The sequence below is a fragment of the Calonectris borealis genome, chromosome 14, assembly GCF_964195595.1.
Source record: "Calonectris borealis chromosome 14, bCalBor7.hap1.2, whole genome shotgun sequence".
NCBI classification, from domain to species: Eukaryota; Metazoa; Chordata; class Aves; order Procellariiformes; family Procellariidae; genus Calonectris; species Calonectris borealis.
In genome coordinates this window covers 10100016-10124170 of record NC_134325.1, presented here as the reverse complement: position 1 = coordinate 10124170, position 24155 = coordinate 10100016, and the positions used below count along the sequence as shown (strand labels likewise).

General features: G+C 39.0%; 1 protein-coding gene across 5 annotated transcripts in view; it reads left to right on the top strand.

Moving 5' to 3' along the window:
• The window catches only part of GALNT18 (polypeptide N-acetylgalactosaminyltransferase 18), a 297690-nt gene that overhangs the window by 182246 nt on the left and 91289 nt on the right, over positions 1–24155 (top strand). For all 5 annotated transcript variants that reach the window (XM_075163173.1, XM_075163172.1, XM_075163171.1 and 2 more), the window contains 3 exons: positions 10498–10681; positions 11475–11672; positions 14101–14215. In XM_075163173.1, the coding sequence (XP_075019274.1) occupies positions 10498–10681; positions 11475–11672; positions 14101–14215 (497 nt within the window). The remainder of the gene's footprint in view (positions 1–10497; positions 10682–11474; positions 11673–14100; positions 14216–24155) is intronic.

The following is a 24155-nucleotide window of genomic DNA, read 5'->3' as shown; positions in this document are numbered from 1 at the left end:
CAGAATTTGAAAATGCTTTAATGTGAAAATGTACATCATGGATTGTTCCAAAAAAACAGTTTCTGTCTTTAGATAGAAACAAATCCTGCAGTTTGTATGGTATTCAAACCAACTTATTTCTGATTTGAATGGGTGCTTTACAGGAGTAAGAACTATTTGGATTTTGTCCTTATTTTTAGGAAGTTTCAAAAAGGAGAAGTGGTAACTTCCAAGTTACTCAAATGCTGTGAATTAAAACCCATGACTTAAACAGCACAGTAAATACCTACCAGGTTGTCCCAAATGAACTCGGCAGTGGTCTGTGAGATGACATTCCTCCTAGGATTGTAGTGGAAGTGCACGCTGAAGGCTCTTCTTTGCTTGCTTGGTAGGTGATGGGATAGGTCCTACTCCTTCTTTTTATGCGAGGTTGGCAGACTCTGATGGATGTGCCATGTAATACATTGTGTTCGTCAGAATTTTTCAAGATTATTATGGTGTAATATGAGGGCATGTGAGAGCTGGCTTTTACAAGGGCTAACTGTAACTTGCACTTGCTGTGATGTGTGATGTTGCATTCAGGGCCTGGACATACAACATTTTTTTCTGAAAAGTTCTCACTGACCTCAGTGATACCAGTATTTTCAGTAAAATTTTTACTTGTAAGTGGTATTATCTGATCTATTCTTGTTTGCATTGCCAGTAACATATTAGCCATTAGAATAATGAACAAAAATTGCTCATATTGGTATAATTTGCCTTTTTTTTTTTTCTTCTGTCTGTTGACAGAAACATCTTGTGTGAATGCAGCTCTGCTGATTTAAAAACAAGTCCTTTTTGGGAACTAATCCCATCTGTCAAAAAGAGTCCTCCTGCCCAGACAGGCTGTATTTCTTCTTAGTGTACTGGGTGCTGTATTGCTATTGCTTTGATGAATTGCATTCTTCTGCAAGTGGCAGTTCACCTTTGAAAGGAGAAGATAGTAGCAGATCACACAACATGATCACAGGTAGCAAGAAATCAATCTTTCTGACCTGGAATATGGACAGAACATTTTGCATCTGATGTGTAAGAGTTGTCTGGTAGAGTCATTCATTCAAAGGAAGAGCTGGCAACTCTACATTTGGACCAGGTTAAAAAAAACACACCACAGAAGGTTGATTTTTTTTTTCCTTTTCTTAACTGCAGTTTGATTTATAGAGAGACATCTCAAAAGGAGAAATGGTGTTATTGCTGTCCGGACTCTCAAGGATGCTCTCACAGTATCATCAGGTTTGGTGCATGCTAGCTGTTTTGGTCCCAGGGAAGTAATTCTATGCAATGGGTATAAAGATGGATTCTAATTTCTGATAAAAGTAAGATTTTCATAAAAACCAATGTGGCGTGCAAGGCTAAGTCCCATTTATTAAAAGCAAACCCAAACCCCATCTTTTAATGCTCTCTGACATTCTTTTAAATAACTCTTTAATAGTGAGTGATATATTTAATATCATTTAATTGGAGCCACTTTGAGTCAGGTCTTGGATTGCAGATGTCCCTTCTAACTAGAAGTGTTCTGTGATTACTTTCTGTTTCATCTTCCTTTTATAGTCCTGTTCGCAACTTCCTTGCTGTTAGAGAGAGATTTGATCCAGAGAGGAATATAAGCAGCTCTGTTCCATACATTTCTAATGGCATATTTGCATATTCCATTTTTAATGCAACTTATGTGACTGATTTCCTCTGAATCCACGCCAGAAATAAAGTAGTTACACTTGGACTATAGTGTTTTAATTGGCAGTTTCCTTTTCCTTATGAATCTGTTATCATTACATGAATTGCCACGCTGTTTCTTGGAGTCATGATTATTTATCAAGTTTACAGTACAGCAAGCGGCTTGCTGCGTCTTATGGTTATAGAAGTACAGAGTATTTCTAATGTGCTCTTCAGATTGTATTTTTCTAGATTTATAGAGTCTGCTCTGGCTCTGTTCAGGCATTTAGTTTCTTTTTCTGAATAGTGATTTTTCTGTTCCATACACGTCCAAAAAATAGATTAGAATTAAATACTGTATATTGGGGAAAAAAAGCCACTTAGATTACTGGAAACAGCTGCTATCCAGCTGGGAATAGAATGCATTTCTCAGGCACTTCTCTTTAACATTTAAAGGTCATTTTACAAATGAATCCAGGAACACCAAGAAATGAAATTACGAACTCAGAATTTTAGCAGTGGTTATTTCAGCAGTGTATTGTATTCACTGTGTCACCTCTAATGCATGATCTTGGTGCTTGTGTACTTCTCACTTTATGGCCCCTTTCTAAAACTATTGTATCCAAATAAACATCAGAAGTCATTCTTGCATCAGATATGATATGAACATCTGATTTCAGTCATAGTGCTTGTTCCTGACCAGGTTTAACCATTGTTGTGATCATATTATTGTAGCCATAATACATCCAGTAACAGTCCCTAAATGGGAAGCAGTCATACACAGTAAACCGAAGTGGAATAGTGTTCCTGCTGAGATTAATTCAAGCATCTAGCAATCAGTAAGTTGAGTGGAACAATTAAGATTATGTAATTTCAGGTCTGTGCTTAAAGATATTTTGAAGATTTAAACGGGTATTGCCATGGAGAGATATGTAGCACCCTCTGTACCCTTGCTTTGTTGTTTGTATGGCAGTTGGTAACTATTGGCAGTGTTTGGAAAGTCCCCGTTCTACTTTTAGTTTGTGTTTGCATCTTTGCTGCTATAAGCACACACATGCCCAACTGGCTTTTATTGGCAGTGTGAACTTTCTAATTTGGGAATTTTATAATCTAGGAAAAGATGCTTTGTGCTTTTTTTATTAGTCCTGCCTTGCCGCATACACTTAAATTTATTGAAGAGCTGGAAGGAATGTTCACCTGAGAGCAGATTTATTTTCTTTTCCTCTCTTGATGCTAACACTTACCTTTAGTAAGCTCTACTCTGTACTCAGAGGTAAGCATGTGAGTCTCTCCTATTGATAGGGGAACGGAAGGGCCATGTTTAATTCCTTTGTTGCAATGAATTTCTATTGACATTAACAAGAGCTACGGATATGAGCTGCCTCTTAATCCTGACCAAGTGATGTGGATGAGCTCTTGCATCTGCACAGAGTTCTCTGGGCTCCGTATGGGCCATGGCTCAAACTGCAGAATCATAGCCTCAGGGAAATCATGCAGTGTTAATGTGCTGCCCTGGGATTTGGGAGACCCAGGTCCTATTCCTCCGCCACTGCAACTTCTGGTGTGACCTTGCAGATTCATCTGGCATCTCAATTTATCTCTCTGTCTTGCAAAGTGTTGCAAGACACTCTGCTGCTAGAATGGGAGCTCGGTGATACTTAGGACAGAATGTACCTTAGGACAGGAATTGAGTATTGTCTTTGCACAGTACTCAATAAATAATAAAAGGGAAATAAAAGGGATTTACAGCCCTTATTATAAAGACATTACTACAAGAGAATAGTACTAACAAAAAATAACAGATGTAATATTTCTTTCTCCAGTATCCCCCTCCTCCATAAGATGGTGTTCAGCTGCCACAGTTTCCAAAAGATGATTTTCATTGTTCTTCCCATATTATTGGGATTTATTAAGATGCAGCAATATTTCTAGATAAGACTTAATGATCTGGAGGGTGGTATCCCACTTTCGTGGCTGGGATTGAAACTATGCATCATTTAGAAAAAAACCAAAATGAACACAAGTAGTGAACGTGTCTGTTATATCACTGAAGGAATAGCTGCTGGCACAGGTCTGTTCTGCAAAGCCTGTTTTGTGTTGGGGGGTGTGCTAGTTTACTGATTACTGTTTTGAAGTGGAATTGTTTGCTGGTACGTGGTTCTCATGCTGTCAGATTCCCAGGACCTTACAACTAGCAAGAGGATTCAGTGAAGTGTCCACTTAAGATCTTTCCATGCATAGACATGATGTTTGTGAGAGGACCTGAGAACGGATCAAAACAGCCTCCATCAAACCCTTTAACAGCAACGTGTGCTTCCCACTCCTCTGTACTAGATTCTTCTGGGCAATTGAAAGATTGTATGTTTGTGTGTAGGGGCTGAGAGGGGAAATGTGTATTTTTTTCTGCCTTTATTGTGGGAGAAGGGTGCTGTTCACGGGCTAGACTCAAGAAGTCCTTGGCTTTTATTCCGAGGTGTGAGCTGGAATGAATTGTTGTAGGCCTTATTTAGCTTAATAGACCTGGGGAGGTTTGACAGCAGCTGAGACTTCGGATTGCTGAATGCAAAGGTTGTGACTGTGAAAGTTCATTACGCTATCTGGCTTTACATGTGGATAGCCTGAACTTCTGAGATTAGATTATGCATCTCTGTCAGCAATACAAGTTAGGTATAGTAATGGAGGAAAAGGACTATACTGCTTTTTTGTTTTTGAGGTCTGTCCAAATCGATTCCTTGCATCACATTGGTAATTTCCCTTGGTTGGTTTATCTATTACCAGATAACATGAGGTTATTAAATACGTTTGCACAGCAGGCCCTCGTTATCTGTTTGTGCATTGTTGCCCTCTGTTGCAAACATTCTATATACACATGTGCATTACAAATGACATGCCTCTATCTGGTTATAAATATTTTCCATTTGGAATTATCTGCTTCTGCTACAGAGATGAGAGGTGATCACTTGAGCATGAAAGATAAGGGGCCAGAGGAAAGGAAAATAAAAATTATGAAGCACTGAGCTGCATATGAAATAAGTGAAATAATCCAATGTACAAGCCTATTAGATAAAGTGCAGCAAACAGTTTTTCTTACATGCCTAGCTGCTGCCATGAATTCAAGTTATTACATGAATTCAGGTCGTATGCCTACAGAGTGACTGAGAGGGAAGAGGGTGGTTTTTTTGCAGCAAACCTCGTATAACAGGCTTTCTTTATTTGCCAGAAAGAAAGTTAACTATGTTAATACATTCTGTTTTTCTAAAGGCTATGAAATCGTTATTGGAAGAGTGAAAAAGCAGCTCTTCCTGTTCCTAAGACTTTGTGCCACAAATAATCAGATAAAGAAGATGGAAAAATCTTGGTTTAAAATTAATTCATTTGTGCAAATTCTGTCTTTTTGCCAATTTACTTGCCTTTCATGCAGAAGCAAGATGTATCTGGTGAGATAGTATGGCAACAGCTCTCATGACTTCTTGTGCTCTGCCAGTTGGCTATTTTGCCTTGGTGCAAGGCAGTGGATCCCATTCTGACCTACTGCACAGGGCGTTCTGGAAAGCTCTGGGATCCTTGCCCAGGAGCAAACTGATCAGTGGTCTCTTGAGTCTGAGACAGGCAGTAGCTCCACTGTATTCCTGCAGCTGCTGTAATGATTTGCCTTTAAAAGGGTCCTTTAGGATCCAAGAAAATATCCAACATGGTTCTTTACCTGGGGACCAGAGTGTGCCTTCCAGGCAGCTCAATGGCACACAAAGCTAGAGCATAAAAATAATGAATTGGCAGGATTTTGCCCCGTTCATATAATGTGTCAATCCACACCTTCTGGCACAGGGAGGACAATTGTTACATTAAACCCCATTCTGTATTGAAGAATAATTTCTTTCCCTTCACAGTAAAAAACATGTTTGTGCCAAGTGCTAAGGTTAAAGAGGGACATGGTAATTCCTGGGCCTTTGACATGGAAATAAATTTTTCCTTAAAGGTAAAACCACAAGGCTTGCGGAGATGGCAATAACATCCAGTGTGCATTCTGCTGCACGAAAGTCATCAGGGACTTTTAGGCTTTAGAAAATGCATAAAGTTATGAGAGCGCTTTTATTTATTTATTTATTTATTTATTATTTTAGCTCTGTTGGCAAACTTACAGCTAAGAAGAAAAGTTTTTAAAAGTCAGTAAAATGCATCTGTCTCAGCAAAGCATGAGTGTCAGACTTTACAAATGTAATTGTTCTGAGAGATGTGAGGACTTATTTAAGCACTCAGAATGGGAGTTCATTAAAGCCTGAAAGGTATTGAAAGTGAGGCTTAATTGACTGTTCTTTAAGCTACTTCTCTATGAATGTGAAGCAGTAATTTATTATTTATGTCAACACTGTATCAATAACTTTAAAATTTGAAGTCTGGGAACCAATCCACAGCTCTTGTAGGATACTGGAGTCCCACGGGGCTAAGGCACCTTACATCATTGAGCATCTAGCCTGGTAACTTCCCAGTTTAGGGAAGGTAGAGTCATACAAAACGTAGGCCACTTGCATGCAACTGGATGAAGAGCATGATCTGTAGATGGTTTTCCTTCTGAGAAAATCCCTGGGGCATATGTGAGAAATCTTTTCCATATTGTATGGCCTGCCACAACCAGCCAGTGTTCGAGGAGGAGGCAGGACTGTGGTCCAGATCGCCCCTCTGAGCTAGGACTGGCCACTCGCACAAGCCAAGCAAGGTGCAGTATTGCACGGAGAGGAGTTGCATTGCCAGGGCCTCTCTCAAGCCCACCATTTTCTCAGACCATATCCTGAAAGGAAGATGGCTTGTGAAGGGATTTTCATGAACTAAATGATCCCTTCGTATACAATCTCTGTAGCTGTGGGATGGCTGACGTCTTCTGACGCCTTATGCTCCCTGCCTCCATCCTGCCCTGCTTCTGCCCTTCCTAAGAAGGCAAAGTTGCATGAATTCTTTAGCACTGCTTTGTCGTGCTGAATAGGGAAACTTGACAAACAAAATCTTTGTGGATTTGTTAAAAATAAACAACTTCTTAGAAGTATTAGAACTTAATTATGTTAATATTAAACATAATTATGGCACATTAATTATGTTTTTTACATTTATGAGGAGAGTTGTGCTGTGCTTTCCAGACATCTGTACCAAATAGAGACAGGTGGTAGAGTGCAACATTTCCAAGTGCCAGATCGGCACCATTTTCCCATTCCGTATATGGCTTTTCTTTCTCTCCAATTGCAGATATTCATTCAGCTTAGTCAAATGGAGTCCTTATTTGAGAGATTCTGTGCTGAAAGGCAAACGCGTCTATCTTTATAAGCCTGTTTGTTTCCATAATTAGAAACCGAGTCAACAGTGTACTGAAGATGACACATATGCTCATTCCCTTTCTTCTCCCTATGGTGGCATAAAGCAGTGAAGCACAATAATTAATGAAAAAGACTGTTTATTATTCAGGCAACATATCAGAAGTGGAAAAAAAACAGAGCATGGGTTAAAAATATATTGCTGAAGACCATCAGTGCCATCACAAAGAGTATGATCAGTTCTAGGGGGAGAGTCCCATCATTCAGTCCGGTTGGGCAGGGTGTTCTAAAATTGAACTGAGATTTCTTATGTAAAACTCAGGAAAACATGGAATGCATAAAAAAACCTGACTTAAGTATCCTGCTAGGGCATCTTTAATGTTCTTCCCAACATAGTGACTTTTTTAGCTTAATTTACATGTCTGCTGTGTCCTGTGGCTGAGTAAAAATTATATCTTTTTAGTAGACTTACCTTTTCTTCTAGGAGAGTCTGCCTGATAGGTTTTGTAAGACAAAGGGTGCACAAAATGCTCTGCTCAGCACTCTGCCTTTGCAAAGCAAGGCTAATCTGTTTTCAATAACATGGCCAGAAAATGCCTGACTGCAAAATATTGCTTTGTCTCCTGTGGACATGCTAGAGTAAGTCACTGCTTGTGGGCCAGTATTGAAGATTAGTAAAATGCAGCACTTTCCTCACATCCTGAGGCTGATACTGAAGTCCAGGGAAGGATTCCTCCATACTGCCTGACCAAGGTCCCCTGAGACTCTCTCAGGCCATTCATTTCATTTGCAAAAAGCTGCAGTGTAACCAGAAAATTAGAAGTGTGTACTGCCTAGTAAATGTCACAGCTGTAATGTGCAGCTGAAGTCATGCTGGTGGCAAGCCAAGATTTGGGTTCTGTTCCATTTCCATTTATTTCCGTACTACACCTAGCTATGAAAAAGATTTTGTGTTTACTCAAGCTTATAAAGTCAGTCCACATTAGGAAAAGTATATGACAGGAGTAAGAATAGCCCACTTGCTAAAAACGAACGTGATTGAGAGAACAGTGACTTTATCAAGGGTACTGATTTTCAAGTCCTTGATTAGAGCCTGCTTTCCTTTTATATATTTTATACTCAGTGATGCTGCATTGTTGTGGCAAATAAAGCTTCCTGGTATTGCAAAGCTATGAACAGCTACTTACACCGAGAGCAAAGCTTTGATCTTCATGTTTTGATATTCACCCTCCACAATGTTATATTTTGGGAATAGAGGACTGTTTTGCACTATTTTTAGATGGGCACAATTTCAGTAACATAAATGCCTTCTTTTGAATTTAAAGTGCTGTTAGCTAGTGATTGGTTTGATAGTTTTGTGCTTGCTATAAATCTCTGTGTGTTAGGGGATGAACAATAAGAACATGTGGCTTTGCACAAGCATGATAGAAAACCTGAATATGATCTTTTGACTTTATAATGGAAAAAAAAAGTGTATTGATCAATACGGAGCAAATCTAATACAAAGTAAAATAGTGCTCTATGCTATGTGTGTTAATGCCTCATATTGTTTATTCAAGGTGATGCAGTCATAGATAAACAATTTGAATAGATATTGGCAATTCTATTTGAATAGATATTGGAAAATTCTAGGAATATATTGAGTCCATTCCTAAAATATACCTGCATTTTAAGTACTGTGATGGACATGGTCATCAGATAATTTCTTTTTAATTTTGTTCTTTGTGAAAAACTGTAAGTATCAGAACTTTTATTTGGTATTCTCTCGCTTCCACGCAGAGAGTTCATTTACGCAAAGGGCATGCACAGTCCTGCAATGCCAGTGGAACCAGCTGTAAGAGCATCATGCCTGGTGGCTGAGAGTCTTTACAAGGAGAGGTGAATTTAAGGAGTCTTTGTACTTGACTGTCTTGTCCTTTCCTCCATATCCTCAGAGAAGTAGGTCCACTAAGGTCATATGGGTTGTAACAGTCTTTAGGTTAGAGGACCCCTTATGAAACAGCTCTGTTCCTCTTTCTCGGTCTAACAGAGGACACATCCGCCTCCTTTCCAAGGATGAACATTTAATGTGCCTAATAAAGTGTGCTTGCTTTTAATTTTCTGTTGCATTAACCATTGTAGTGTGCATATTGTCCAGATCTGTTTGAGGCAACCAGTTCCCAGAGTGGTTGGCTTGTCGTGTTGAGAATCTACCTGGGCTCAATGCAGAAATGTCCCCCTGGCGTGTAGCTAGGAGCAGATTGCACCGCTAATGCCAGCAAAACAATAGAAGAGAAAGTCTCATTGGTTAGGTTTCAAAGAAAAACCTGTGGTATTTTATTGGGAAACAATTTGGGCCAGCCAACATGACGGAAGTTGTACTCCCTCCCACACTGCTGACTACGGGGTGCTGCTCCTTCCTCTGCTGGGCTCTGGTGCCACCCCTTGTCTGATGCAGCCTCCCCTCAGCTCAGTGCCCCAGGGCTGCAGGTACTGGCCAAACGCAGAGAAGGAGAAAACTGCTGTTCTCTAGAGTTTAAAGTCTAAATAGACTGAAAAGAAGAAATAAGTGTGGTGATCCCATTTTGCAGATGGGGAATGGATTATGGAGAAGCTGAGTGGCTTGCTCAAGATTTCAGAAAGGGCTAGGCAGCATTGAGCTTTTAATACGGATTTTATGATAATCAGTTTAGCATCGTAACCACAGGAGCATTGTTCTGCATCACAGCAAAGACATTTTCTGGATTTGTGGAGAGATTTGGAAGAATGGGAACTTAATAACACCAAGGGAATTCTGAGTGGTACCATAACATAAATAGAACATAGCAGTGCTAATAAGGAATAGTAGTGAACAGTGTTTTCAATTAATAATAATAGTGAACAGCATATTTCAGTTCTACCTATTGGATTTTCTCATGCAATGGTCTTTAAACCAGAGATATGATAGCTGTTGATTAAAAAGTTACCATATTTTAATTAGGAATTATTCTCTTCCAGTACTTTTACTGGTCTATGTTCTCCTGAGAAAAGAGCAGAAGTCATGGAACTTTTTAGTAGAGATAGAAAAGAGTTGTCGAAGTTTAGAAAGAAAAACGGAAAAAGGATAAATAATTTATTTTATTCTTACTTTTTTTCTTGAAATATTGGTAAAGAAAGTTCATGGACAATGCTTGGGCATATTTTTCTGGAAATATAAGATAGTTATCTTGTTTGTTGCTACAGTAAGATAATATGCACTTATGTAGCTATGGTACTTTATGTTTGAGTGCTTTATTTTGTGGCATGTTAATGTTAAACAGTGGCGGGATTCTGACGTCAGTCATGTAGGCTAAATAGTCACACTTGGAATTTTTTATTACTATATAATTTATGGTCCTTCTGCTTTTTGTTTGCCTCCTTTTAGACTTGACTATTTGAGAATTTTTAGTAGGTAAATCAAAAGGGAGTATTTCCATGTGTGAAGACTCCTGTTTTGCTGAAAGAAGAGGTTTTTACATCTTGTCGAGTTGATACTTCTTGTTAACATCTAATTCCTTCCTTTCCACAGAAGAACTCAAGGAGAAACTAAAGAAGTATGTTGATGAAGTGAATGCCCGTAAGCCTGGTTTCATCAAGGTTGTTCGACATAGCAAACAAGAGGGGCTGATTCGATCTCGAGTTAGTGGATGGAGAGTAGCCACAGCACCAGTAGTCGCTCTTTTTGATGCCCATGTGGAATTCAATGTGGGATGGTATGTGTCTCGAATTTCTCTGATCAAGGGACCTTTTCCAAGCACTGTTTATAAATTATTGAATGGTGTTTCTATAGAGGCTAAATTAGCCTTCTGATCTTTTTAATGAAGATTCAGACACAATGATGGACACAAGCATGAAAAATGTATTTGTGCTGTGTAACATAATGTATTTAAACTGTACTGGAAAACTGCATGTTAAAAACATCCTCCAATAATGTAGCCCTTTGCCCATAGGGGCAAATTTATCTTCTTTTAATTAAAAATATTATGTTCTACACTGTAAACAAAGAAGTGTCATTTTGGCACCGAGGTTGCCGCTCTGTGCAAAAATAGCACATAACTAAAACCATGTATTTTAACTTGTTCAGTCTGGATTTAATATCTCTGTTGCTTCTTGAGTAAAAGAGATGGTAAAAAGGCAGGAGCTTCTGTCCCTAGGACAGATCTATTATTAACTCTGATCTTGATGTTTTTAGTAATATTGAGAGCCTGAAGTTATTGTTATTTGGTAATGAGGGTGTAAATGCTCTATGATATGTAGATACTCATTTCTTCCATTCACCAGCTAACATCAAGGTTAATAATAGGGCATCCTAGATAAAATATTGCAGTGTGTTATTTTGGGGCAGATCTTGCTCTGTCAAAACGCCATCTCAAAGCAAGGGGAGCTCTGAATGGGTAACAGCTATAGACTTTGCCCTTTCTGAAATATACAGCATAAGCTGCTATTTCCATCAGTGCTATGCTTCTACTGACGTAGTCATAATGTTTTTTTTTTTTCTTTTTTTAGGGCTGAACCAGTGCTCACTAGGATAAAAGAAAACAGAAAAAGAGTCATTTCTCCATCATTTGATAACATTAAGTATGATAATTTTGAAATAGAGGAGTATCCCCTCTCAGCGCAGGGGTTTGACTGGGAGCTGTGGTGCAGATATCTGAACCCTCCTAAGTCATGGTGGAAACTGGAGAACACAACTGCTCCAATAAGGTAACATGCAACTGTGACCTAGATCAGTGTGTCACTGGCAGTGCTCATTTAGATATGACAGATGGTGAGTGGTCTCAGCTATGTAATAGGTTTTACTGACTGTAACGTTAAATTAGATGTTAAATTAGTTAAATGTACTTGAGATGTCCTCTTCAGCTTTCATCCTTGACCCCTATACAGTCATCAAGAAAGCTGTTGTTTTCAGATCTTTTTAAATAGGTTTCCTTGTTATTAGCATGGGGCAAAACGCATAGCCAAAGTGAAATGGTAATATTGAATGCTCAGCAGCACTGCTTTCTCCAAATGTCTTGTCTGCTAATTTAGTCATCATGGGCCAGAAACAGATTTTTCTTTACAAATGCATTATATAAACAGAACTGATCTGACAGTTGTATTCTTTATTATATTGTCACATAGCTTTACAGCTGTGTTATGTCCTAGGAGTTAACGCTGGTCCACTGATAGTGTGTGAGGAAAGACTGCATTAGATCCTTGCTTTGGTACAATCTAGCTCTGTACTTTCTTATCATGGCTAGAGTATTGTTAGGCTGGTACAGAACAATACCCTTACCTCCAGGAGAGGAGTAGGTGCCTCTGAATCCTCTCAGCAGCTCTGCTGAGATTCCAGGCCTTTCTTCTGGCTATGCGTTCATACCAAGGAGGTCACTGGTACCTATACTCTAGCTCTCTGCAGAAAGTAAGTGTGAAGACTGTTTTCACCAGCTGCAAAGCAGAACCTTAAATAGCAGTGACAGCGTGAGGGGGTCATCACTACAAATCAGTTTCTACGCAGACAGTGTAAGGGGTATCTTTCATCCAGAACAGGACTCAGAATTGGAAAATAGGAGATAAAAATTCACAGGTTTGCCACAGACATACATAACTAGGAGTGGTAATTTCTACATCATTAGAAATGTTTATCAGTGTTAATGAACTCTGTTAACATTGTGAATATGCTTTGAAATATTCTATTAAGTCCTGGAGAGACAAGCCTTCTATATTAATTACGGTGACTTTTTAAATTAAAAGTATTTAAACTCAGAATAAAGAACAAATCTACTTTTCCATTTTACCCCATAAAACTCTGTTGTATGTGAGGATTATGGAGTGAATGTCCTTTATGAATATTGGATGTCTAGGTTTGTTCCCTAGCTCTTTCCCTGGTGCCTTTTATTCAGTGCAATACACTGCATGTGTGTGCTGGATAATTAAAACAAACAAAAAAAGCTACATATATTGATTGATGACTTCTATCATGCCTCCAATATGCTTCTAGAATTATAACAAAGGGAAGGCAGGTACTCTGAAAAATACTTTAAAAACCACACCAAAAGAAAGAGTACATTGTCATAAAAGAAGCATAATTTTTGAAGTGATGTTAACTGCTATTTTCTTCATTAATAAATACATCAGAAACAGTCTTTCATTGTTATAAAGTGGGTACTATAGCACTTCAAGTTAAAGGCATAAATGCATAGATTTCTGTACAATTGTACAGTTTGTGATTAAGACATCCTATAATCTGTTTGAAAGCAGATGTCTGCACTTATTGCAGCATGAATGTTCCCAGTAAATGCAGGATGATTTCCCCTGTACTGCTAATTAATACCCTGTTGTTACCAGAGTTCCTGCTACCAGCATAATAATCAGAAAAGACATTTTTATTTCTTGCCATTGTGGATTATAAGGTAGGAGAAAAATGAAAAGGCTAAATTACTCTGTATTCTCCTCCACTGCATCTCATAAAGGTAAAATTGTACTCTCTGTGCCTGAACTCTTACCTTCTTAAGATTGGCTCTGCATAGTAAAAGTTGGTTAATTCAGGTCATGACATAAATAGAGCTTACTGATTCGGTAAAGATATGGGACTTGTTTAAATTTGGCTCAGGACAATGGACTAATGTTACAGTATGCTGGTAGGGGCAGACATTTCTTGATTCTGTATTGCAAAACCTTATCTGGATGTTCCTATTCAAGAAATAATTTCTTTTACATAAGCTTACACACATTTTCTTAGCTGTAGATGAATCTAGCTTCTGGTTAAACACACAAAACTATGCATCATTGGGTATCCTTGTTAATTATCACAGACAAGAAACCTGAGGATTTAGGAGAGACTAGAATGGCTGGTGCCTCAGAAACAAAGTTGGGGCTCCTGAATCTAGTATTGTTAGCACTGAAATCCTACCTGTTCTGGTGAATATGTATGTCCAATAATTTTGAGTCTATTTTCCTTCAGTGGTGTTTACTTCACCATAGAATCAAGAACGTTAGAAGACAAAGCTGAAAAAATCTGAGAAACACCTCCCTAAGAGTCTGTCTTGACGCACCATTTGACCCAGCAATTATAAGTATTATCTATTTCTGAATAACAAAATTGTTCATATTCTATCTGCTAATTTTGGTTGCTGCTGGTTTATTCTTCCAGAAGTCCTGCATTGATTGGATGCTTCATAGTAGATAGAGAATATTTCCAAGAGATTGGCTTACTGGATGAAGGCATGGAAGTATACGGAGGAGAGAATGTGGAGCTCGGAATCAGGGTAAGGAACATAACCAACCAACACTGGTGGCTTACATTTAAGATACAGCTTGCTTCTTATTGCGTGGGAGAAAAACAGTCAAAAATGTATGGATGATGGCATGCACAGGAGATCCACAGCTCTGTAGTAGTATAAATTGTTGGGGGGGAGGGAGCAAAAGCTCCTGTATCTTTTTAAAGAACTTATCTGTGACAAGGATAGAAATACAGAATTTGGTATTATTCTTTTGTTCAAGTAACAATGCTAGAATTCAGCAGAGATGATACCTAAAACTCCCTGCTTACCTGTGATCCCAGACTCAGTAAGGAGGATAGTTTCTCACAAGTGTAATGGGAAAAGCCTTTCTAGATTACTTGGTTTATTTAAATTAGGAAAATCACTATGGGGCAAACTGGAATATGTAGGCGTTTATGCTGCCTTCCATCTGGAGGGGAATTAAGATATTCATAAAGTGCATATTTTCCTCTTGATCCATCATACACTCTTCATCTGTTTAGTGTCGTAGAATCATAGAATCATTTAGGTTGGAAAAGACTTTTAAGATCATCGAGTCCAACCGTTAACCTACACTGCCAAGTCCACCACTACACCATGTCCCTAAGCACCACATCTACGCATCTTTTAAATACCCCCAGGGATGGTGACTCAACCACTGCCCTGGGCAGCCTGTTCCAATGCTTGACAACCCTTTCGGTGAAGAAATTTTTCCTAATATCCAACCTAAAATACCCAGTATTGTGTGTGATTTGTGTACTTCTTTCTATATCTCTTCACAGCTAAATACCATTCTGAAAGTACAGTGCTGTTCTGTTTGAGAATCTTTCAGGTTTTTGATACAAGAGAAATTCTTAGATAGATAGATGGTAATGAAAAATGGTATGATGTGTGTTATAAAATTAAATTCTGAACTCTGCTGTGAAATGTTAGTGGAAGCTTGTATTTTGTGCTTTTTAGTTGCCAGAATAAAACCATACTGTTATACAATAGCAAAAAAAGGAATTTATTTAAAAACTATAGAATTCTCTGCTGAGACTGTGAGATATAACAAAAAATACTCATTTTTACTTCTGGGTTCCTGAAATTCTTTCTCTCCAACCTGTCAGAGATGAAGTGTTACTGCAGCAAGACTGAAGCGCAGGTCCCCTCTCGGTTACATTAGAGCACAGTTTTAAGGAAAGGGAGAGAGAAATGCAAGACTGCTTCTTTTAATAACACCATTCTCCTCACTGTGAGGGCCGGAGAGCCGCCTTCTGTTCCCGAAACCTGATTTTGCAGCTCAGTGTTGCAATGAGTTGAAAATTAGCGTCACCTTGATTTTTCTTTTCTTTTTTCAACTGACAAAACTATTGTCTCCTTGTGAATGTGAGGAGTTTTACCTAGTTTTGCATCATGAGATATATGCTGTCCAGTCCGCTATACTTAGCCTTGCAGAAGTTGATTGGGAAGAGTGCTTTGATAGGCAAGACCAGAGAGAAACAAATCTCTGCATAATTGAAACTTTGGAGTAGACTGGATCACTGGAATAAGGCCCAACACTGCTCTGATTTCCTTATGGCTTTTTGTCTGTCTCCAGGGAAGCAGTGCCTGACCTACATAAAATACTTTCATCTGCAACAGATTGTGGTGTGCAAGGTAGCATAATGTATGCTGCCTCATCTAACTTCATCCTGTGTTCCTGGCTATATCAAAAAAAATTACTGAGCTGTAATTTTTTTTATTTATTACCAACTCTTCTCACAATTCTCAGCGTATCCCAGATAATACCAGGATGAATATAAATGTACAGTGCAATATTAGAGCTTCTGGGAAGCGCAGTATTATTTCTACAGACGTTAAGCTTGAAAAGCAAGCTCTTTCCCCTCAGCTGCCTGCCTCTGGCGCAGAGCTGGGGCCATACGCTGTGTCTTGGCAAAATACAGGTAGCAGCTTCAAATGCGCTCTTATATTGTGGTCAGCAGCCATGTCATTCAGGTGCATCCTAAGCACTTGTCCCCAGAGGTGCATCTCCCAGGGGCTGCTTTTCATTTCCTTTAGATAGGGGTATGTGGAAAACTGTAGTCAGCAGGTGATTTCAGGCCAGATGGTCTGCTTCTGCTGCTGAACTACATTTTCATCTCTGCAGCACCAAATAGTCATCTCTAGATTACTTGTGTTGCTTTCAACTGCAAGGCCTATGATGAACGACTTAATAAAGACAGTAATTGTTCTGCAAAAACTACGTTATAATTACAGTATCAGTGCAATAAATAATGCTTCCATTTTAAAATTATGCTCTCTAATCCATGACTACAGATTGCTCACTTTGCTTCGTCTTTCATTGCCATTTTCCTTTTTTAAGAAGTATCTAGCTTCATCTAGTATTCTGTTGTGTGATGTGCATTATTATGTAGGGGTAGGGGTATCAATAAACAGACACCGTGTGCCCAAACAGGCCAGCCAAGAAGTATGATGTTGTGTATCACATTCTCTGATATGATGGACTTGATATCTAGTGAAATTTCCTTAATTTTTTCATGGCTTGAGTTTCTAAGCAAATTTCACATAGCCTGTTCCCATTCCTTGCAGTATTTAGGCACTGGAAGTCAAGTCTCTCATTGGGAAATTTTATGCATAAGCATGTAAGAGCAAACATCTACAGGAACAGGAGAGGTTACTTTCAATTACAGAAATAGCAGCAAGAGTTAGGATCATTTGAGCTACCTGTTTATCTTAAAAACGCTAAGTAGAACATGGTCCCGTGTCCTTATATTGCTAATTTTATTCCAGAGGATGTAAAACTACTGTGAGCCAAACTCATACGCAGACCAGCTGCAGCATCAAGTCATGACAGGGCTGGGTAAATCACTATCTCTGTGCCTATGCACAGAGTCAAAGCCTTATTCTCCATTTGCTTTGTTAGCAGCTGCATCTTCAGTGATGGGAGATAAGATTTAATCTCCCAGCTGAGATGCTTCTGAGAAGCAAAGTCTACCTATTCAGGATTTCTTTTCATTATAAAGAAGAAACCATTACTATGTCTTCTAAAATATTGGAATGGTTTGTTTTCAGCTGAACTGATGGGGTTTTCACTGTGCAGGAAGAGGAATTAGACCCTGACAAAATGGAGATTTATCCCAGTATCTTCTCTCAGGAGGTATTTTTGTCACCTCATCATCTGCACAAATATCTAGTTATTTGTGTTACATGAGTGCAAGAAAACCCCCAACTATTGGAAACTGTGTCTGAAGCATCCGTTGTTGGTAAACTGTAACAAGCCACATAAAACAGGTCTTTGATTGGAGGATTATTCTCTTGACTGATGAATTAGTTTCTCTACTCTATTCATCTCTAATTTGGTGTATTATTTTAACTTCTAAGAATTTTACCCTTGTCTGTGCCTTTGTAATAACATTTGTGGAAATATTAAACATATATTATTAAATAAATATTAATAGAGTTCTGTTGCCTTGAGCTAGAAGCTGACAGATGAGTTCAAAATATGAATGCATTTTGAATCTTAGAAGCAATGCTGTATTTTCTCCTCAAGCAAATATTTTCTTGCAAAGCTATTTATTTGCCCCATAAGAAAATAAAGGCAGGCTGATTGATGCAAGATTTGACAGCATCCTTTTTGAGCAGCTTGGTCACTTTATCTGGGATTTTTGAAAGATTCATTTACAGTGCCCCAGAATCATATTCTTAAATTCATGTTAGGATGAGTAATGCTTCTTTTTGATTTATGTTCAATCATTCCCAATTGAATGGACTTAAGTGTGCTTTTAAGGGACCAGGTTGCATTTGGAGGGCAAACTGGAATCACATTGCTTATCTAAGAGACCAAATAGGAACTGTGTGGGTAACTGCCTTATAGAGGAAACAAAATGTGAGTGTTTCTCACTGTTATTTGGGCTCTGCTTCTGGGTTGTGCTTGTACAAGCAGTACTTGTAGTTACGGAAGCCCCTACAAATCCATTGCAATCAATTAGGTCCTGCATTAGATGGTTCAAGTCTAGTTTTCAGTAGGCTTCTTAAGGGCCTATTCTAATTCCTGCTGAAGTCAGCAGAAGATTTTCTATCAAAAGCAAGCCTTTAGCAATCATTTTGTCTTTTAAAACAGCCTACGTGTTTGATAAAGCTTCCAAATATGTTACAACAAAGTTGTTTGTACCACTTTTAGGGATGCCTGAACAAATATTCAGTGATTTGCCTCAGGTCACAGACTAAGTCATCATCAGAGTCAAGGGAATGTAAGCCAGGCTTTGACTTAGAGTAATTATCTATGTCACAAAGACTTTGTGCTTGCAGATGAATTCGTGTTCACAGGGATATAATGGCCCTGTTAAATGGGTAAGAGGAAATTTTGTTGGAAGGTAATAGCTCTTTAAGGGAAAAGGAATGGATCTTGCTCCCACTAAACGATATATCAAGACTTAACATCAGCTGACCCAGGAGGAAAATTGCATTTATAGTTCAGACTGAGTATGGCGCACTACTTTTATACAGTATATTGCCATAGTGAAATTAGTTGTATTTGCAATAAAATAACTTAGTCTGGCGGTTTGTCTATAGAACTCACATGAAGCTGATGCTTTTTCTGTTGCAGGAGAACTAGAGCAATGCAGTTTATGAACAGAGATACAGAGATTAGTTATTTGACCAGAAAATAGTCCCAGTGTTCTTTGGGGGTTTTTTTGAAGGTGCTTTTGGCTCTATCTATCTATCTTTTTTTTCTTTGTTAAGAATCCACCCCAGCTTCTGGAATCATGATTCTTCATTGCTGACTAGTTAACCATGTCTCATATGGTGCATAGAAGCCTATTGCTGGCTTACGTGTCCAGTCATTACCAATCCAAAGTGTTTGTGTATCCCGATTGTTTCTCACCTGAGATCTCTTTCTCATAATATGCCCTTGCAAGAGTGTTCTTTTAATATTAATCAGTTTGTGATTTACCATGCTGCCTCACAAACTGTTGTGTTAGGAAAATTGAGAGGCTGGTGTGCCAAGAGGTAGAAATGACTGGGAGGGAACAAAGAAAGCGAGGGGATTTTTCACCGAGCTGCTGTATTGTGGAACTGTTTGCACAGAGAGTGAGCAGTGGGATGTGTCGTGTGCGCATAGCGTTCCTTTTTGTCCTTGCTGCCGGGTCCCCTTTCGTGGCACTCCACTGAGCAATGTGTATCTTCCCTAAATTCCCTTCAGGAAAATGAATCTAGATGTCCCCCATTCTTGCACTTTCAGCTACCGCCACTTGCTGTGGTCTTAAAGCCATGTTTTTAAATGATTTTAGTAAATAGGCCATAGCCCTTCCCACTAGGGAATGATTTGCTGTCCAGAAAAAATCCTTAGTGTATGATCACAGCTGCTGTTCAACAGTATTAGGTTGATGGTTAGACCTGTTAGTCTAACCTCAGTTCCTGGAAAAATTATGGAGAAGATTATACTGGGTAGTGTTGAAAGGCATTTAAAGAATAATGCAATCATCAGGCACAGTTAACATGGGTTCACAAAGGGAAAGTCCTGTTTAACTAATTTCATATCCTTCTAGGATAAGGTCACCTGCCTAGTGGATGAAGGGAAGGCAGTGGATGTAGTTTTTCTGGATTTTAGTAAGGCTTTTGATACTGTCCCTCACAGCATCCTCTGGACAAGTTGTCCAACTGTGGGATGAGCGGGTTGATGGTGTGCTGGGTGAAGAACGGGCTGAAGGGCAGGGCTCTAAGAGTTGTAGTGAATGGGGCTACATCTGGCTGGTGACCGGTCACCAGCGGTGTTCCTCAGGGTTCAATTCTAGGGCCAGTTCTGTTCAATATATTTATCAATGATCTGGATGTAGGGGTTGACTGTACTGTTAGCAAGCTTGCTGATGGTACCAAACTGGGAGGTGCTGTTGACTGTCTTGAGGGACAAGATCCCTTGCCGAGGGATCTAGATAGATTGGAGCCTTGGGCAATGATTAATGGGATGAAATTTAACAAGTCCAAATACCGGATCCTGCACCTAGGACAGAGTAATGCCAGGCACAAATATAAATTGGGAGAGGAGTGGCTGGAGAGCCGCCCTGCAGAAAGGGATCTGGGGGTGCTGGCTGACAGCAGGCTCAACATGAGCCAGCAGCGTGCCCTGGTAGCCAAGAGGGCAACCTGCATCCTGGGGTGCGTTAAACAGTATAACCAGCCGGTCAAAAGAGGTGACTATCCCGCTGTATTCAACGTTGGTTTGGCCTCACCTTGAGTGCTGTGTGCAATTCTGGGCCCCAGAATTTAAGAAGGATGTAAAGGTCCTTGAATGTGTCCAGAGGAGGGCAACAAAGCTGGTGAAAGGGCTGGAAGGAATGTCCTATGAGGAGCGGCCAAGGACTTTGGGCTTGTCTAGTTTGGAGAAAAGGAGGCTGAGGGGCGACCTCATTGCTCTCTACAGCTTCCTGAGGAGGGGACGTGGAGAGGGAGGTGCTGATCCAGTGACAGGATGTGTGGGAATGGTTCAAAGCTGCATCAAGGGAGGTTCAGACTGGACATTAGGAAGCATTTCTTTACTGAGGGGGTGGTCAAACACTGCAGCAGGCTTCCTAGAGAGGTGATTGATACCCCAGGCCTGTCAGCGTTTAAGAGGCATCTGGACAATGCCCTTAATACCATGCTTTAACTTATGGTCAGCCCCGAATTGGTCAGGCAGTTGGACTAGATGAATGTTGTAGGACCCTTCCAAATGAACGTTCTATTCTATTCTGTTCTGTTCTGTTCTATTCTATTCTATTCTTAGCTTGGTATTCTGGTACTGATCGAGTCTTTAGGATTAGTGCAAGATTAACAAGACTGATCAAGCTAAGTACAGCTGTGGTAGCTGTGGTAAGGGAGAGAAATATAAAAACATAAAAGATGGGCAGTGCAGTAAGTTGCTCCATGAATACTAAAGAAGTGGTGATCTGGTTATTCAGTTTGCTGCTTTTTTGCCTTTTAAGATGAAAAGTGATTTCTTTCACTTCCTGTTCATGACTTAAACTTGGCAATGAAGTGATTTATGTGTCAGTTATTTGCTGTGCCTAGCAATGAGATAGACACATTTAAAAAAGAATTGAATGAAGCCGTATGCCTTCAGTGACCCTTGAAGCATGTTATCTCCTAGTAACACAAGGCATAGAGTAGTTCCTGCAATTGTAAACCAGCAACACAACGTACGTAGTTTAACAATACATTGTAAAAGTTTCACAGCTCATGAAGATATGTGCAAAATTAATCCCTGTAGAACAAAACAATTTAAAAAGTACATAATGAAGCAATTAGCTAAAAGAGGAAGAAAACTACTGACAATTTAATATGGGAAGAATCTTTACATGTATTACTTTTTCAATGAGGATGTTTTATAAAGGCACAATTAATGTAAAATGAGGCCTAAAAGGCAATTAATGATGACTTCAAAAGTAAGATTTAAGGGATAATTTACATTTTAAAAATTGAGAGCAGCTCTATTTATGTTAAAGCCTTTTATTTCCTTTTAAAAAGTCTTTTAGGTTGTGGGAGTGTGTTTTTGTAGATTGCTTACAGGTTCACATTAAGATTATCAGCTGGGTTATGGAAAAAAGCTATTCTCATACACAAATAGATAAGTTTACCTGAAAGTATGACAGGCTTGTAAGATAATGAGAAGTAGAATAGTTTACAAAAACCTCACAGGGCTTCAGTAAAACAGATGAAGTAATTTTAAAAATCTCTCCCTTCAGTCTCTGATTTCTCTATGCATACTATTCTGAGCTATGGCTATAGGCAGTCACCTCTTGAAATTAAGTTATATCCTAATTGCCCCCTCTGCAGAGGTACATGCCAATGACGTGATTCTCTTTGCCACCCCGTTCAGCATCTAGAAGCAGGGAGTAAACCAGAATCATAGCTTCAGTAAACAGTGTATTTTCTTTCTCTTCCTGTCTACCTATATTCTGATTTTTCTAATCCTGAGTTTATGTGACTCAGGCCAGGATTCTGTGTTTAATTCTACTGTTTGGGCAGACTTCTTCAATGAGAGGAAACTCTCTGAGACCAGTGGAATAAGCAAAGCTGTGCATGGTTTCTTGCTGAATTTGGGGAAAGTTAGCCAAATGTATCAGTACTTACTGTCTCTACTGCAGTTATTTAGTGAAGATTATCTGACTTCAGTGGAGATATGATCTAAATAAAGATTAACGTATTTCATCCAGTGAGCATAGTTTCTAGGTTTACAGAGACAGATACCCCAATGTACATGACAATCCAGAAACTTTCAGGATGCGATCCAAACCCACTGATTGCTACTGGAAACGTGAATGTTGATTTCGGTGATCTTTGTATCTGACCGTTCTCCCTATCCTTTTTGCAGTCACCTGTCAAGATACCAAAATAAAAATGCAGACCAAAAATGATCACAGACTTAGCTCATGGTATTGAATAGAAATAGTTTATTCATACTTGCCTGTAAAGCATCGAGCTCGTTATTGGTTATCAGTAAACAATTATTAGTAATGATAAAGGTTAACAAGATTCACAAATCTTTTTTGCATTAAATTGTTCCGCAAAATATATTTTAAAGATATTGGTGACTATTTGTTTGTATCCACGGTAGTAATTAATTCACACTGACTATTTTTTTTATCTTCTGGGCATCTTTAATGAGTTCTTCTAATTTTGTCATTTGCAGACTTCACAGAAGCTAGAAATTGCTTCAGCTTTTTGAGAATCACTTAATTATTAAGAAGTTTTGTTTGCAGTCCAAATGAAATCATGGTTTCAAACAAGGTCACATCAGTTCTTGGAGAAACTGCATGATGTGTGTAAATTTAATGAATGCAGTACATGCTCATAAACTGTTCAGCATCATGTAGGGTTTATTTTTTTGTTCGATCAAGCTTCCAAAACATGAAAAGAACACTCAGTGATTAAAGAGATAAAAAGAAACACTTTTAATGAAGTCTTATATCATTTTATAATGATGTATAAATTAAATATTTGAGAAGAGGGATCAGCTTCAGAATTGTAATTGTTTTGATTAAATATGCAAATTCAAATATGTTTAAATGCAATTGAAAAGGATTTACTAAAGGATGTGGATTTAAAAATAAAACTGAATAGAAATGTACACCCTTTGTCTAGTGAAACAGATTTTCCAGATGTGAATGGAATTTGCTCTAAAAAAAATTATGATGAGATTGATTTAGACATTTTGAAGGGGGTGTGTGTCAGCCATCTCTGCTGCACACTGAAGGCTGTGCAAACGCTGTCACTACTGCCCTCGTTTTGGTGGGAACGAGTGAGGGATGATAGCATAGCAGTATTAGGGGTTAAGCCATTTGGTGTATTACTGCTTCTGTAGCAGCTCCGCTGGTGCCCTCCCACTGGACTGCCCAGTACCTTGGTCCTTTACTCGTTCAACAGAGTGGAAGTTGCAGCTGATCTGTTGTGCCACCATCAGTGTTCTCTCTGCGGGTTTATGTGTCCTCTGCTTTCCTGGCTCTTCCAATGCGAAGAACACGTTTTCTATTTGCTCGGTGGGGCTACTTTAACCTTGGTGAACATAAATTCACACAGATGTAGGGCCTCAATTACAGCTTACATGTAAATGTACCTTCAGTAAATTAACAGTAAGAAGTGGTTAGAGCTTGGACAAATTCCCCACATAAGTCATAACAACTGGGAGAAAGATTCCCCCCCCCCCTTTTTTTTTCCCCAAATAGATTCTCTGTATTCATTTAATGTTCCTCTCATCTCCCACTTGCTTTGCTTAGTTTAGGTCATAGGCTTTGCTTAGTATTTCAGATTTGTAAATGTTAGAAGTCGCCTTGGCACTACTACTGTCCCTTTACAGCTCAAATTTTTTAACGGAATTTTACTACCTTTTACTAGTGATGAAGGAACCCTTTCAAGAGGATGAAGCTCTCTAAAGCCCTTCTTGGGGCTATACCAAATATATGAACCTCCTCAGGAAATTCAAGAATAA